Source organism: Muntiacus reevesi, chromosome 18, assembly GCF_963930625.1.
Source record: "Muntiacus reevesi chromosome 18, mMunRee1.1, whole genome shotgun sequence".
NCBI lineage: Eukaryota > Metazoa > Chordata > Mammalia > Artiodactyla > Cervidae > Muntiacus > Muntiacus reevesi.
This window is the reverse complement of record NC_089266.1, coordinates 31,816,748-31,835,134: the sequence shown is the minus strand read 5'-3', so window position 1 is coordinate 31,835,134 and position 18,387 is coordinate 31,816,748. Positions and strand designations below refer to the sequence as shown.

The 18,387-nt window shown below is 42.6% G+C and overlaps 1 protein-coding gene across 3 annotated transcripts in view; it reads left to right on the top strand.

Annotated features, from left to right (window-relative positions):
• The window catches only part of SHISA6 (shisa family member 6), a 252,965-nt gene that overhangs the window by 231,176 nt on the left and 3,402 nt on the right, over positions 1-18,387 (top strand). The window contains exon 4 of one of the 3 annotated variants that reach the window (XM_065910767.1): positions 14,935-14,991. The exons of the other annotated variants lie outside the window; for them this stretch is intronic. Within the exon in view, the coding sequence (XP_065766839.1) occupies positions 14,935-14,991 (57 nt within the window). The remainder of the gene's footprint in view (positions 1-14,934; positions 14,992-18,387) is intronic. 3 annotated transcript variants of the gene reach the window in all.

Sequence of the window (18,387 nt, the reverse complement as noted above, 5' to 3'; positions counted from 1 at the left end):
GTTTGGATTCTTGAGATGTGAGCTTGAATCTGGGGCCAGCCGCTTATATTCTGTGCCATCCTGGGCAACTCAGTGCCATCAATGAAACGTGAATGACCTCATAGAATAATGTGAGGTTTCAGTGACATGATACTTGTCAGTAAGCACTGTCAGTGTAAGCGCCTACACAACAAACGGTAAATGATAGGGGAAAAGATGATCGTCTTTGCCCAATACATTAAGACTCCATTTATCCTGGGAATTTTAACAATGCCAGTGTGGTTTCTTGGGCCGGGCATGAGGCTTACTATGTCCTCCAGTCGGTATTGTAACTTAAAGAACAAATGTGCAGATTAAAAATGGACAATGGAATATTACTCAGCCATAAAGGAGAATGAAATTGAGTCATCTGTAGTGGTGTGGATGAACTCAGGGTCTGTCATACAGAGTAAAGTAAGCAAGAAAGAGAAAAACAAACATTGTATATTAATGCATATATGTAGAGTCTAGAAAAATGGTGCAGGGGACCCTATTTTCAGGACAGGAATAGAGTCAGAGATGTAGGGAGTGGACATGTGGACATGGGGGTGGCGAGGGGAGGCTGGGATGGCTTGGAGAGTGGGATTGACTGTATACACCACCATGTGTGAAATGGGCAGCTAGTGGTAAGCTGCTGCATCACTCGGGAGCTAAGCTCTGTGCTCTGTGACGACCTAAAGGGGTGGGGGGAGGGACTGGGAGGGAGGTTCAAGGGGGAGGGGATATATGCATATCTGTAGCCGATTCACACTGTCATGTGGCGGAAACTAACACAACACTGTAAAGCAATTATACCTTTTTTTTAAATTAAAAAAAATTAAAGTACAGACCCAGATCACACACACAAAAATGGCACTTCTTCAAGGGAAATACAGCTCCATGTCAGGCGCACTCACAGCTTGTAGTAGTTACAGGATGCAGATCCTCCAGTGACCTACTTTTTCTTCGGGATATTTTGGGGTTTCCCCACAGACTACAGGCCCTCTATATATCAATCATCCCTCTGTTCTGGTTATTTCAGCTGGAGTCACCTTTCGCAATACTGAGCTGCTGTGTGTCACCCAGCGTGCCTAGATCAAGCTCAGGAAACTGTAGGAGGGGGTGCCTACAGCTGGGGGTGAGAAAAATCTGGAATGTGCCATTCAGTCTCCTAGCAATCATAGCCGCCCCCCATCCCCGCGCCGCCCCCCGCACTTAGGAAGCCCATCTGATGGGCCAGCTTGGCCCAGCATCAGAGGCCAAGACCATCCCACTCTCCCCTAGAGCCTACGCATCACACACCTGGAACTCATACCCTATCCCGCTCCAGGTAACCCCATGGCATCCAGGGTTGACTTCACGTGGGTATGATTCAAATAGCTCTGGGGGATGCACTCCAGTCTTTATTACCAGGTGGATCATCAGTCTGCTGGAGTCGAGAGGCTGGTACATACTCCTTCTCACGGTGATGTGACCATAACTGCTAGCAGAGCACACCACTTAGGCATCCCCAGGCCTGGATGAAATGGAGTTCTCCTGGAAAAACAGATCCCAGCAGGTGTCAGGCAGCTCTCCCACGGAGCCCCACGCTTGTCTTTTTAAGTGAATCTGGCAGAAGACACATTGTTTTCCTGGGTGGCATGACAACCCGTGTTTTCAGGCAGCAATGAAAATGACAATTGTTGCCAGACGTGGGGAAGCAGAGCAGGGGAGGAGCTGATGTGAAGCTAGACTCTCAGGCGTGGGACTCCCCGGAGGGGACCCCGAATCAAAGCCTCTGAAGAGCAGGAGAGAATGACACAGGGATGGATGACCTCGTGGTGTCGTTGGCAACCAACCAGTTGTCTTGGGAGGAATTCTACCTTTGGACACCGTGACTCAGGCCTGCCTCTCTGCATCGACCTTATCATGCCACCAAGATGATGAGCACTGTGCTGGGGTGCTTCAGAATGGCAGATAATCCTCAAGAAGAAGCGTGAAATGTGGGCTGGACCTGAGGTGGGGAGGCAAGGGTGCCTTATTCCTCCACACACACTCATATTCAGACACGTACAAAATATTACAACCCACACGCTTGGCTACGGGCCCAGAAAATCTGCCACTCCGAGCTGAAGAAGAGAGAAAGGAGGACAGACGATCGAATCTCATCGCCAAGGCCTTTTGCCCATTCTCTGCCACTTCAAGAGAGGATTCACTGACACTTCCATTCATCATCCTACGAATTGTACAAGTGCCCCCCCAGGACCCAGCCTGGGGGAGGGCTGTGTTAAAGTAAACACAAAAGAGGTACAATCCTTCTCCACCTCCAGCAAGGTTCCGTGTATTCACAGCCGCGTAGAAGTGCCCTATCTGCAGAAGTATTTAATCGTCTTGGAAAGAGGGAAAGAATGCAATAGAGAAGTAAAAAAGCAAAACGATGTGTGATTAGGCACCAAAAGCAAGTGGGTGTGGTCAGAAAGGCTTCTGCAACGGGGGACCTGAGGACAACTTTATGGAGATGAAAGTGGAGTTTTATCATCAAGGATTGTAAGGGTTTGGAGGAAGAGAGGAGGGAAAGAGTGATCTAGGCGGAAGACATTTCTGTGGATTTTTTTTGTGTGTTTTATTTTTTGTTTGTTTTCATGTGGACCATTTTTAAAGTCTTTGTTGAATTTGTTACAATATTGCTGCTGCTGCCTTTTTTTTTTTTTTTTTTTTTTTATGGTTTGTTTTTCTGGCTGTGAGGCATCTAGGAATCTTAGCTCCAGGACCAGGGAGTGGACTTGTACTCCCTGCAATGGAAGGTGAAACCTTAACCACTGGACTGCCAGGGAAGTCCCAGGTAGAAGATGCTTTTGAGAAAAGCACTGATGTGGGTTGGGAATAGTGGAGAGGAAACCAGTCAATAGAATTCACTGGTTTGTTGGGTGAGATGTAATAGGCCTAAATCACGGGCAGCTTTGAAAATGCAGTGACATCACCCGCATTCTTCAAAATGTGGTCCAGATTCCAGCTGCAGATGCAGGATGCTTTCAAAAAAGCTAATTCCTTGGACCTGTCTCAGGTCACCTAACTCATAATTTATGGGATGAGAGAAGAGCTCAATTTTTTTTAATGGATTCCAGATCACTCTTAGGGATAGTAGTTCAAAGGTCTTTGCTGTTAGGCATCTAAGCTTTAATCTATTGGTAGTTTGTAATACTTAGAGGCGAAAGGCCAAGGTGAAATTGGCATTGAAGAAAGACTAGTCTACTTGGCCATAATAAAGAATGGAATTTTGCCATTTGCTGCAATGTGGATGGATTTGGAGGGCATTATGCTAAGTGAAATAAGTCAGAGAAAGATAAATACTGTATGATACTGCTTATATGTGGTATCCAAAAAATAAAACAAACTAGTGAATAGAACATAACAGAAGCACAGTCATGGATACAGAGAGTTTAGTGCTTACCAGTGGGGAGGTGGGGAGGGGCAAGATAGGGGTGGGGGGGTGGGAGATACAAACCATTGGGTATAATATAGACTCAAGGATACATTATACAACACAGGGGAATATAGCCAATATTTTGTAATAACTGTAAATGGAAAGTAACCTTTAAAAATTGTATAAAACTCATTTAAAGAAGAGCAAATATCGTATATTAACACATACATATGGAATTCAGAAAGATGGTGCTGATGAGCCTGGGGCTTCTCTGGTGGCTCATTGGTAAAGAATCTGCTTGCAATGCAGCAGATTTGGGTTCAGTCCCTGAGTCAGGAAGATCTCCTGGAGAAAGAAATGGCAACCCACTCCAGTATTCTTGCCTGGGAAGTCCCATAGACAGAGGAGACTGGTTGGCCACAGTCCATGTGATCACAAGAGTCACACAGGACTTAGCAACTAAACCACCACCATCACTGATGAATTCTATTTGCAGGCCAGCAATGGAGATGCAGACCTAGAGAATGGACTTGTGGATACGGTGGGGGAAGGAGAGGGTGGGATGAACTGGGAGAGTAGCATGGAAACATATACATTACTGTATGTAAAATAGATAGCCAGTGGGAATTTGCTGTATGATGCAAGGAGATCAAATCTGGTGCCCTGTGACAACTTAGAGGGGTGGGAAAGGGCGGGAGGTAAGAAAGAGATTCAAGATGGAGGGGACATATGTACACCTGTGGCTGATTTATGACAGAAACCGACACAACAGTATAAAGCAATTATCTTCCAATTAAAAATAAACAAACAAACAAAAAAAGACTATTCTAGCAGTAGTGCACAAGGTGAATCTGTAGGGGCAAAGACCGGAGGCAGGGAGGAAATCCCACCCAGGGTGTGGGGATGAGACCTGAGACATGAGGGTCTATAACCAATATGCATATTATCTCTTTGTTTTGTATTCTCAGAAATGCACTGATCATGTCACTTGGGTACTATTTGTACCCTGCAACCTTCCTGTGACTCACTAAACAGAAATTACTTTTGCTACATCTCTCATTGAATTCATACCAGGAATGTCCAATACCAAGCAAATCACTCTTGTCTTTCACCTTCTTCCCCTTCCAACCGTGCATATAAGCGAGCACACAGGCACAGAACTGCACGCGCACACGTGTAAGCACACAGTTGATTTGCTCCCCAGAGAAAACTAGCCACTTTCCTTAGCAGCTAAACCAGACACCAGTGGGGGGAAACTCATTCTGCCGGCTCTAGAAACGTCCACGGCTGCAGAGGCCAGGCGGCTGCAGAATCTTCTGATTCTAAGTGACCTCTTCACCATGGATGGTCCACGTCAATGTTCTCGGTGGGCAAAGGGCTCTGCCTGCTTCTTGGCTTCCTCCAAGCAGCCTTGGAGCGCTGGTGGAGATTGTTTTGTCCCTTTGTGGTTTGTCAGCATATCGATCTATGAGTCCTAAGCGCTAATTAATTGTTATGTTATCCAGCTCAATCCATCAGGAGGCGGATGGCCCTGACTGGGCACTGTGCCAAGGCCCAGGACTCCCTCAGGAGGAGGGGCAGGGGAGACTAGTAATTGAGGGAGTGGAGATGTGATCTGTGGATAAGTCCAAGGGGAGACAGGACGCCTGTTCCAACAGACTGTATAAGCATCGCTGCGGAGAGGCGCTCCAGGCTGATTCCTGGAATCGTTAGCCTTCCTACTCTCAATCCTTAAGGAAATCAACCCGAAACAGTCATTAGAAGGACTGATGCTGAAGTTGAAGCTCCAATACTCTGGCCACCTGATGCAAAGACCTGACTCATTGGAAGAGGCCCTGATGCTGGGAAAGATGGAGGGCAGGAGGAGAAATGGGCAGCAGAGGAGGAGGTGGTTGGATGGCATCACTGACTCAATGAACATGAGTTTGAGCAAGCTCCGGGAGATGGTGATGTACAGGGGAGCCTGGTGTGCTGCAGTCCATGGGGTTGCAAAGAGTTGAACATGACTTATTGACTGAACAACAACTCTTTGTACATCACGAATTCTGCCTTTGGCCCTTCCATATTAACACCGAGCTGCCCACACACCCCACAACTCCATATTATGTAAAGCAACATCTGCCCACCTCCCCCCACCCCCGCCCTCCACCATCTTCAAGATGTAGTCGTAATAGAGTCACAATGAGTGAGTGCGTCTGTGTTGGGCAGTTTTTCCATTTGATCCCCCGACACACATAAATAATATACAGATTTAACAAAATTCTTTTTTTTTTCCATTTATTTTTATCAGTTGGAGGCTAATTACTTTACCATATTGTAGTGGTTTTTGCCATATACTGACATGAGTCAGCCATGGATTTACATGTGTTCCCCATCCCGATCCCCCCTCCTGCCTCCCTCTCCACCCCATCCCTCTGGGTCTTCCCAGTGCACCAGCCCTGAGCACTTGTCTCATGCATCCCACCTGGGCTGGTGATCTGTTTCACCCTTGATAGTATACTTGTTTCAATGCTCTTCTCTCTGAACATCCGACCCTCACCTTCTCCCACAGAGTCTAAAAGTCTGTTCTGTACATCTGTGTCTCTTTTTCTGTTTTGCATATAGGGTTATTGTTACCATCTTTTTAAATTCTTATCAACATCTCCACAAGATTTTTTTAAGATATAGGCAATATTATTCTAAAATGTATACAGAAAGGCAAAAAAAAACCCAACCCTAGAATAGTTAAAATACCTTTTAAAAGGAGAAATAGGACTTCTCTGGTGGTAGGATAGATAAGAATCCACCTACCAATGCAGGGGACATAGGTTCAATCCCTGGACTGGGAAGGTTTCACATTGTGTCGGACAGCTAAGCTCGTGCACCATACCTACCGAGTCCGCGCTCTGTGACCTATACAGAGCCCATGATCCACAGCCCCTGAGCCGCATGCTGCCGCTACGGAAGCCTGTGCTCTGCAACAAGAGAAGCCATGGGATGAGAAGCCTGAGCACTGCAACCAGAGAGCGCACAGAGCAGAGAATACCCAGCACAGACAGAAATAAAGTAAGTAAATAAAAATTTTAGAAAAGGAAAAATAAAGTGGAAGCGATCGGTCTACTCAACTTCAAGAAATATCGTGTAGCCACGGTAAATCAAGACTGTCTGGTATTGGCAGAGGAACGGACATGTAGCTCAATGGAACAGAAGAGAAAATCCAGAAGTAGGCCCACACAAATATGTCCAGCTGATTTTTGGACAAATGTACAAAAGCAACTATATGGGGCAAAGGAGTATTTTCAAATACAGTGCCGAAGCAATTGGACATTGGATCAGCAAGCAAAAAAACAAACAACAAAAACCCCTCAACCTGAGTCTCATACCTTTTACAGAAATTAATGCCAAATGCTTCGTGGACTTAAATGTAAACATAAAACTATAAAACATCTAGAAAGAAAGGAGAAAAATCTTCTGACTAGGGCTAGAAAATGATGTTTTAGACTTGGCACTAAAAGCACAATCCATCAAAGAAAAAAATTGACAAATTAGACTTCATCAAAATGTAAAGTTTTGTTCTGCAAAAGACTTGGTTAAAGGGACGACAAGATAGGCTTCAGTCAGGGAGAAAATATTTACAAACTATATATCCTACAGATAACTATCATCTGGCATATAAAAAGTATTCTCAAAATTTAACAGGAAAAATGTAAACAATCTGATTAGAAAGTAAGCAAAAGTAATCAAGAGACGTTTCATTGAAGAAGATAAACAAATGAAAAATAAGCACATGAAAAGATGTTTAACATCATTAGTCATTAGGGAAATGCAAACTAAAGCTACAATGAGGGATCACTCCATAACTATCATGGTTAAGAATGGCTAAAATAGAAGAGAGTGACAATACCAAATGCTGGCAAGGATATGGAGAAACTGGATCACTCATTCACTGCTGGTGGAATGTAAAATGTTACAGCCACTCTGGAAAACAGTTTGGCAGAGTCTTAAAAACAAACAAACAAACCATGCAGTTACTATAAACAATTCAACAACTGCAGTCCTAAGCATTTATCCCAGATAAGAGAAGACCTGGACACAAAGTTCTTCACGTGAATGTTTATAGCAGCTCTGTTCATAATTTCAGAAAATGGAAAATAATCCAGATGTCCTTCAACAGTTGAACAGTTGGTACTGTGATACATCCACATCATGGAATATTTACTACTGAGAAATAAAAAGGAATGAAGTATTGATGCATTCCTGAATGTGTCTCCAGAGAATTCAGTTCAGTTGCTCAGTCGTGTCTGACTCTTTGTGACCCCATGAACCACAGCATGCCAGGCCTCCCTGTCCATCACCAACTCCCAGAGTTCACCCAAACCCATGTCCATTGAGTCGGTGACGCCATCCAACCATCTCATCCTCTGTTGTCACCCTCTCCTGCCCTCAATCTTTCCCAGCATCAGGGTCTTTTCAAATGAGTCAGCTCTTCGCATCAGGTGGCTAAAGTATTGGAGTTTCAGCTTTAGCATCAGTCCTTCCAATGAATATTCAGGACTGATTTCCTTTAGGATGGACTGGTTGGATCTCCTTGCAGTCCAAGGGACTCTCAAGAGTCTTCTCCAACACCACAGTTCAAAAGCATCAATTTTCTGCGCTCAGCTTTCTTTATAGTCCAACTCTCACATCCATACATGACCAGTGGAAAAACCATAGCCTTGACTAGATGGACCTTTGTTGGCAAAGTAATGTCTCTGCTTTTTAATATGCTGTCTAGGTTGGTCATAACTTTCCTTCCAAGGAGTAAGCATCTTGACCAAAAAAAAAAAAAAAAAAAAATCCAGTCTCGAAGATTATATACTGTATGAATCCATTCATAGCAGTCTTGAAATGGCAAAATTAGAAATGATGGATAGGTTAATGGTTGCCAAACTTTCCTGGTGCCTCAGAGTCTGCCTGCAATGCAGGAAATCCAAGTTCAATATCTGGGTTGGGAAGAACCCCTGGAGAAGGGCATGGCAACCTACTCCAGTATTCTTGCCTGGAGAATCCCCAAGGATAGAGGAGCCTGGTGGGTTATGGTCCATGAGGGTCACAAAGAGTCATATATGACTGAGTGACTTCAATTTCACTTCAGTGGTTGCCAGGGGCTAGTGAGGGGGTGGATGCAGGAAGGAAGTGAATGTGGTAACATGAGGAATTTACCTAATGATGGAAAGCTTCCCTATCTTGAGTGTATCCATGTCAATATTTTGATAGAGTACTATATTTTTTGCAAAATGTTACTACTGGGGAAACTGGCTAAACAATATACAAAACATCTGTATTGTTTGTGAATTAACAATGATTGTAAGTTTTAAATTTTTTAATTTATTTGTTTATCTGGTGGCATTGGGTTTTAGTTCATGGCATGTGAACTCTTAGTTGTGGCATGTGGGATCTAGTTCCCTGACCAGGGATCAAACCCAGACCCCCTGCAGTGGGAGTTTGGAGTCTTAGCCACTAGGCCACCAGGGATGTTCCTTAAATTTTAATTTTAGAAAATAATACAGTAAAGGCAACATTTATTTTGCTTATAAATCTCCAATTTGGGCAGGGCTCAGTGGGTATAGCTCGGCTCTGAGCCACTTGTGTTAACCTGGACACCTACAAGGCTGGGGGCTAGAATCACCTGAAGTTTTCCTCACTCACACATCTGGAAGTTGATGCTGGTTATTGATGGAAAACTTAGGCCAGCCCCTGAAGTCAGACTTTGCACATGGTCTGGACTTCCTTACAATACAGTGGCTGGGATTGAAGTGTGAGTGTTGAAAGAGTGAGCCAGGTGAAAGCCTTATCATCTTTTGCAGCCTAGCTGTGGGAGGCATGCAGTGTTATTTTGGCTGCACCGTTGAGAAAGTCAGGAGCTGCACATTGAGGAAGTCAGGAGCACCCTCCAGTTTCAAGAAAAAGAGAATATATTCTATCCAGTAGGGGAATAGGAAGGTTTCAGGAGAGCATGTGGGACTAGAAATATAATGTCACTATTTTTTTTTTTATATAAAATATGATGTGGCACCATCTCTAAAGACTGACCTTCTCTCTTCCAAATCGACAAGACTGGCCAGAGCTACCTAGCTTACCAAGTCATGTCCAGCCATGCAGAGACCAAATCTCTCTTTTATTGGTTCCTAATTTCTGGAGAAGGAGCTCCAATGGGCCCAAGTGAGTCAAGTATTCATACCTAGCCAAATGAACCATGACCTAGAGTTTGCGCCGTGTGGAGGGCAGTCACATCATACACATGCACGTATGATAGGGAGATCAGGATACGACAGTAGAAAGAAGGACAACTTTTCTGAGCCAGGAGGACTCACGTTTAACCATCAAGGCAACCCAGAACACACCAAAGCACTTAGGTAAATTTTCTTAAAATTATGCTCTTGTCAAGAGACAAGATAAAATAACATGACACAGAAAGGTTAGATACAAAAGGATAGGCAAAGTTTATCAGGCAAATGCAAACAAAGAGAAAGCTAGGTTGGCAATATAAATATCAGATCAAGCGGACTCACAGGCAAAAAAATTTAAAAAGGCATTAAATAGGACAGAAAGGGTTCTTTAATGTTGATAAAGGGTACAAGCCACAAAGAAGACATAAGCACCTTGAGGTTTTTTTGTGCTGAACAAGATAACTGTGAAATATGTAAAACCAGGACTGTAACAGATACAGATAGAAAATGACAGGAAATCAACAACAGTGGGAGCTTCCCTGGTATCTCAGTTGGTATAGAATCTGCCTGCAGTGCAGGAGACCCTGGTTCAATTTCTGGGTTGGGAAGACCCGCTGGAGAAGGGATAGGCTACCCACTCCAGTATTCTTGGACTTCCCTTGTGGCTCAGCTGGTAAAGAATCCTCCTGCAATGCGGGAGACCTGGGTTTGATCCCAGGGTTGGGCAGAACCCCTGGAGAAGGGAAAGGCTGCCGACCTCAGTATTCTGGCCTGGAGAATTTCATGGACTGTATAGTCCATGGGGTCACAAAGAGTCAGACAGGACTGAGTGACTTTCACTTTCACTTTCAACAATAGTGGGAGAGTGGAGATACCACCCTCAGTCTTTGACAGATTAAGTAGGCACAGAATGAGTTAGGGTAGAGAGGAGCTGAATAATATATTTCATGTGTCTGATTTAATAGATATGTGTCAATTTTATACTCTGTGAGAAGAAAATAATACCTTTTCTTAAGGAATTCATGAAACAGTCACAAAAATTGATCAACTATTGGCCCACAAAGGAAACTTAAGTCAAGTCTCCAAGGCAAAAATTGTACAGGCTCTGTTCTCTGACCGCAATACAATAAAACAGAAATTAATGGCAAAAGTTCAAACTGACAAACCCAAACACTTTGAAATTTAACAACTCTGCTACAGAAATCTTGGGTCAGAGAGAAAAATCAAAGCTGTAATTACAGATCATTTAGGGCTTAACAGCAATAAGAACATTGCGTATCAGCACGCATGGGATTGTGCCAGAGACAAATTCAGAGCTGGAGACCCGATATTGTTGATAGAAAAGAGTAAAAATAAACAGACGAAAGATTCAAGCTCCAAAATTAGAAAAGAATAACGAACCAAACTAAAGAAAATTAGGAGGCAGGAGTGAACAGATCCAAAAGCATAAAATAAGGATATGAAGGGATAAAAAGCTCTGATATAGAGGTAGTTATTTGAAAAAGAAGAATGATGGGAATAAATTGATGATCCAAAAAATATTAAGACAGGATGTTAAGGCTGAGAAAAGAAATATAGTTTCCTGTATAGAGGTCTTTTGAGGGTAAGTTACACTTTTAAGCTAATAAAGTTTCAAATGTTCAATGGATTTATAAAAAATGGAAATTACAAACTGAAATTAGAATTAGAAAATGTGAATGAATCAATATGTAAGGAAAATGTTGCCAAGTCTGAGAGGCAGACTACATAAGGATGTGGGCTCTAGTGCCAGCCTGCTGGACTTGAATCCCAGCTTCACCTGTTGGGCAAGTTATTCAACCTCTCCAAACCTCAGTTTCCTTAACACGAAATCGATGATGATAAAAACATCTATCTCTCAAAGTTGTTGTTGTGCAGTCAGTAAAATAACAAGCCAATTCCCTACCACTGTGCAAACCAGACTCCCCAAAAGATAGCAGGCATTTTTCTTATTGCACTCTTTCAAACTTTCAAAGAACACATCTTTCATATGCTCTATTAATAGTTCCAAGGCATACAGAAAGATGAACAAGTGCACTTGATTTTACAGAATCATTATCTTGATACAAAAAGCCCTGCCATGTTCGCACAAAAGTGCAAATTTTCTTTATGAATACATAGGAATTCAATAAGATATATATAAATGGGATCCAATGTTGTAATGAAAGAATGAGACACAAAAATTCCTAGGAATAGATGAATAGTTCAATAAGAAGCAATCTATTAACCCACTTCATCACATCACAAGGCAATTGGCAGTGTGTTGACCAAGAAATGCTGTTTTTAATTATTTGCCTAAAGAAGTAAGTCATGGACAAAGAGTTGTGTTCAAGATTGTTTGGTGTAAATTTATTGAACTTTAAATAATCTAAATACACATTAATAGGGGAATGTTTATATATATATGTATTTATATGTAGTAATATACTATAGGTTAGTCTATAGAAAAGGATATTTTGAAACCATATAAAATATTTCAAAGACTATTTGAAAACATGAAAATATATTCAAAATGTTGTCCATTAAGTATAAAAGAAACTGATTAAAAATAGAAAATGCTTACTTACATATGTGGAAACTACACATACTTATCTTTGTGTATATATATGTACATATATACACGTATGCATGAACATTTACATTGTTTCTTTTGTTACTGTAAAAATGCTACAGGGAATAATAATCTTATGCATTTGTTATCTAATAAAACTGTAATGATCAAATCACCATATTTTTCTCTATTTTAAGCACCATAATCTGATTCTCACTTGTGCAAATGAAAAATGCAAATTGCTGTTCATTGCAATTTAAGTTTGTGTGTGTATATGTGTGTATGTAAACATACACATAGTAATTTATCAGGGGAGGAAAACAAAAGAAAAGATAACAAAATATCATAATGGCTATTTTACGATGGTTTAATTTTTTACCTCTATAAATGTTTTTGCTTAATTTCAGTATGTGAAAAAAAATCAAGTGTTAGCAAAGTATCTGAAGTGAGATTCTAACAAAAGGAAAAGCCCTGCACTTATAAACAAACTATCTAAACTCAAGACATTTATCCTGTTTGTAAACTCATGTGTAAAAAAAAAAGATAACTACATCCAATAAGATATTTAGGGTTTTTTTTACAGTGTCTGGAAATTAGCAAGTCAATAATATATCAATATTGATATATTGCAATGAAAATCATTGCAAAGATTAGCTTTTAAAGGTATGTGAAAGTATTTAGCACAGAGCCTGGGGCATAACTGGGTACCAGGAATTATTAAATGAACCTGAATCACCTCCCTTTCCTAGAAACACTTAGATTCTGAAATAGAAGATTAGAAGTGCTTCTCTCTGGGACTTCCGGTGATTCAGAGGTTAGGACACCATGCTTCCAATGCAGGGGGTGCAGGTTCAATCCCCAGTCAGGGAACTAAGATCCCACATGCTGTTCAGTGAGGCCAAAACTTTTTTTTCAAGTGAGAAAAAAAGAAGTATTTCTCTCTGCCACTCTCCACCATTTAATCTGAGTTCTCTCATTACTTGCAACTGCTTTATTTGATGCTGCCATATTGTTTAAAAACAAATAAATAAATGACAATAACAAAAAACAGTGAAGCTGGTTTTCTCCGTGCCTCCAGAGGACAAGCAGAACAAACTATCCTTTATCTCTCTTCCTGGATTCTCTCTTCTTGCTTAAAATCCAGATCCAGGGTAGGATTGGTTCAGTGTCTGTCAAATACTTTTTCCTTGGAAATAACTTAATATTCTGCTTTGACAAGGTATAGGGTCTTCATGTGAGAAATGGTGGCTTCCTGCCCAAAACTATACTCCACCGGATAGAGTCCTTAAATACTTTGCTCTGAACCAAAGGAATGATATAAATAATTTCATTGGTATGGGAAATTTTGTCTGGTGGTAGTACATAAGAAGATTTCTTGGAAATAGCTACAGACTAGAACTAAGAGAAATCTGGAAAAAAGCTATACTGTGGGCCTGGATTTAGGAGGTTGCCATATAAGGAGAATTTGGGCATTCACTGGATGGATATGGAAGATGAAGGGAGGGAAATCGTGAATGAAAACTGAAGTTTTGCTTTCTAAGCCCATGGAACGTTAGTACCATGGACAGGGCTTGAGCATCAGAGAATAAAATGATGAGCTCACTTTAGGACGCAATGGTTTGGGTTAAGAGCAGGAATTTCATGGTGACAGACATAGGCAGCTTAAAATCTAACCCCACAGACCAGATAGATCTCAGGTCAGAGGTGTAGACTTGAAACCTCTCAATTTGGGTAAGAAGACAGACCCCAAGTCTTCGTGAAGACACTGGAGCCTCATGACATACTAGCATTTAGAGAATTAAAGAGAAAAGGGAATCTAGCGAAAGAGCTTAAGGATGAGTAGCAAGAGGGAATAATGCCAAAGATAGGAAAGATGATTTCATCCAGGAAATGGAAGCAAATCTAGACCTAAGAGGAAGGCAGGGCTGTGACCCATGGTTTGGGTAAACTAAAGCTAAGACCTCAGGCCTCCTCCTTCCTTTGCTTTGGTTGAAATAAGATGCACATACCAACAAAAAGCAAACATACAATGTTGAACTGAAGCAATAATATAATATTGAACTGTGCTTTGGTGGTAAGCCAAATCTTCATTCCATTTTAGAAGCCTTGAACTCCTGACTTTAGCAACTACAACTCTATTCATTGTGTGGTTTGTTCAATCAATGTGAACTTTTGCATTAACTAAAACCAATGCTTTTTAAACAGTGGGCTGTGTCACTTATAGGCAGGACAGAGACCAGGATCCAGAACTCTGGATCCCAGGCAGTAGGTGGTTCATGTCAGCTTACTACCTCTCAGGACACACCCAGATACTTGTGTATAAAGACCCAGGACAAATCAAAGCTCTATAAGATGCAAGCACCTTACACTAGGGCATCCTTTTCCTGGCTAACCACTCCTGAACACCCTCCTCCCCCCCAAAAGATCTACTTTCTCTGTTCAGTTCTCTATCTCATGTATGTATTTTCCAGATGTCCCCTAGTCTCCATTCTTCTCCTCCTCCACCCCAACAAAGCTTCTGATGCTGGTCAGCCAGATCCACAGGTGTAGGTGGGTCGCCATGGTGACAGAGGAAGCCCTAATGCAGAAAAAGAGAAACAGAAGCATCAGAGGAAGGGCCCTGCCTTGTTTCTAGGGTATGCAAAGGCCTGAGCTTCTTGGAAGTGCTTCCTTTGACTCAGAGAAGCACAGCAGAGGTCAACAGAGGTGCTGCTGTGTTGAAGAGACTACGGAATTCCTGAACTCTTCTTTAAAAAATTTTTTTCTGTGATTTTCAGGTGATCATCAGTATAACCATCCGATTTTAAGCAGCGCTACCCAGACCCCTACACATGGTGAGAGATGATTGAGAGTGTTCTGCATTCCATCCTCATCCCAAGTGGCTCCATCCTAGCTACTGATGCCGATTACGGCATCAAGCATGGTCACTGGCTCACTGAAGCTAAGGCGGTGTAAGGAGCCGGGTACCTGCCCTCCTCCAGGGCCACAATGACTCACTCTCACTTTTAGATCATTGCCCCCTCAGTGTCTGTCTCTGATATCAAAGTGATCTTCTGCCATGAAAGGGGAAGACAAAGCCCCTTTCTTAACCCATTTCACTTACAATCTTGATCACTTCTTGCAGTCATAAATTCCATGTGTCCACAGCAAGGAGTGATCACTCTTCTTTGCCCAGGGCTACTTGTGGTGCCATATTAGGAATGACATGAGATGTGGAAAACTCTACTGATCCTCCCCCAAACTAATTAAGATTGGATAAAACTCAAAACCAAACTGGATGACTTGAGCTTTAGCTCTCAACAGAGGAAGAACCTGAAAGCTGCAGAGTATGAGTGTGTCAGTAAAGTGCCAAAGAGTTACAAAACCATGTTTCCCTCTTACGTGTTAACATCCTCCCATCACATCACAACTTATCATTTGGAACTGCAGTGAAAAGCTATTTTTGGTACATGCTGAAAACTTGATAGAACACAAGACAGCCATGTAAATTATGAGCTATCAGTCATTCTCCTGTCTTTGCCATTAAATAATGAAAACATCATTAAATTTTAGCGAGAGAGAAACTCAAAACAAAGATAAATTTTGCAGCTCACCTGGCAGAGAGATCTACACCTCTCGTGTCAGACTATGCTCGGTTTCTGCACTAGAATTCGGAGGAAAAAAGTGAACTATCTTGAGGTCCCTCTCCAGTGCTAGGCTCCTAATGAAAATATGGGATGAAAGCAACAGTTTAATAAGGTGTTTCAAGTTGCAGGGTCTAGGAAAAAGTAGAACTGGGGGAAATCAGACTGATCAGCTAAAAGAAACTGGTACCACCAGTGATGTTGATAGTAGGAATACGAAGAAGGGTTCAGATAAGAAATATTTGGGAGAAAGAATTGGGAAGTCTTAGTTACTGAAAATGACTGATAAGAGTCAATTATGAGTGAAATGGAGAGTCATGATCAATTAGAAGAATGAAAGGTCTTATGAAAGCAATCTAAGAAATCAGGAAAGCAGCCAGTGTTGCCGGTGGGATGGAGCTGCTGTTGGTGAGTCTGGATCTGGACATCGAGAGCTGGATATGACTACAGGATCTGCAAGGAAAATCATTCAATAAGGCAGTTAGAAATATAGACATGAAGTCTGGAGGGAGATAACAGCCGAAGATGTAAGTTATGCTTTGGAAGCAGCAACAGAAGTCTTGGGAGTAGGGGCAATCTGTGCAAGAAGGCTGAAAGAGAAAAGCAGAAGGCAGAAGCAGAAAGCCTGGGGGACGCCCGTGGTGATGAAGCAGCAGCAGGAAGAGGATCCAGAAAAGGCAAGCGAGGATGTCTGCTTGCTCAGTATCATTCTGAAAGACTAACTCTGAGTTGATATTCCCTGAAGAAGCCGACACAAGCACAGCCTCCTGAGTACAAATGGAGGAAGCAATCTTTTTTTTTTTTTTTGCCTTTATTTAATTTACTTTTGCCTTTTCATACTGTTCATGGGGTTCTCAAGGACAGAGTGACTGCTGAAGTGGTTTGCCATTCCCTTCTCCAGTGAACCACAGTTTGTCAGTCAGAACTCTCCACCATAACCCATCCGTCCTGAGTGGCCCTGCATGGCAGGGCTCATGGTTTTATTGAGTTATTCAAAGCTGTGATCCATGTGAAATTTTATGTATTTATTTATTGCTTTTCAATTGGAGGATAATCTATATAGTGTTGTATTGGTTTCTGCCATACAACGATGAGAATCAGACATAGTTATATATATATACATATGTTTATGCCTTAATTATATATATCTCCCTCTTGATCTTAACACATCTATACGGAATATAGAAAAACAGTATTGATGAACCTATTTTCAGGGAAGGAATGGAGATGCAGATGTAGAGAACAGACTTAAGGAGGAACCTTTCTTTCCTCTTCCTCTTCCTGTCTTCTTTTGTCACCTGATGCGAGAAGATTGAGGATAAAAGAGACCCAGTACCTGCACTTGAACAGCTCGCAGCTCAGTGGAAGCAGGGTTTTCTCTTCATTCCTTCCTTGGATGTTTCACTTTTCCCAGGAGCTGGCAGAGTGACTCTCAAGAGAGGAGGCGGCCTGTGTCTACTTGATTAGCCAACGGGCATTAACTGAATTCTTATTTTGGGCCAAGCACTGTGAAGGCATCAGAAAAACTGGAAAGCGAAACTTCTGCTGTCAAGGAGATGGCAATCTTTGGAGATAAACAAGACCAATGAGAGTCAGATGATGAGAGACCACATAGACACAAACCTGGGTGGTACTGACCAGAAGAGCAACAGGGGCTTGAAGACCAGATACCACTCTGGGCTGAAAAGATGTCACATTGTCACAGCAAAGAGTCTTAAGGGAGGGGGGAATTTGGACAGAGGGAGAGTAAGGAAATGACTGCAAGAGGAGAGACAGCATGAGCAAGGGGGCAGAGGCAATCAGTCATGGTGGAGGCAGAAAGCAAGGAAGGGTTGGCCTTGGCTCCGTGGCAGGTTTTGGAGGACAGTGAGGGGTAAGAGTATCCAGAAACGCTGCATTTGGAAGTGGGTGAGCTGCGTGATGTCCTTGGTAGAAGAAAGATGCCCACAAGCAGAGGAAATTCATTCTTCTCGAGCATGGCCCCAAGTGAAGACACAAGAGCTACGGGGCTGGTAGCTCCTGCTCAGCAGCGCTCCTGGCTCCCTAGCCACTCCACTCCCTGGCACCAGCCCCATCCATGCTAGGGAGGCTCTTTCTGTACAGCATGTTCTGATCGCCCAGGGATGTAGAGCATCCCCCCACCCCCTCACATATGTACCGAGCTGGCGTGAATACCTAATCATTGGCTGGGCTTCCCTGGCTCCATCCCCAGAGTTGAGGGTGCCATGAGGGCAGGAAAGGACAAAGAAGCCAGGAGTTCCCTGTATTGAGATTGTCCTTGAACAAAGCCTAGAAGAGTTTCTCTTTGTCTTAAGGTTCATAGCATCCCTTTTGCTGGGGATGGGGAACCACAGTACACTGATACACTTGTCCAAAGTTAGAACCTGCCCCTACTTGGGAGTCCCAAACCAGGAGGGATGATTCGAGAGTCACCCAGCTGTCTCATTTCTGGGAATGGTTTCTCCAGCAATCCCTGTTGACTTCTTGCTGTACATCAAGTCATCCAAGCACCAAGGCATGCTTGTCTTCTTGCCCGGGCTCTCCATTCCCTTTTGTCCCCCATCTTCATGGCCACTCCTCACCTATACCTGCATCTCCTCTCCCCCA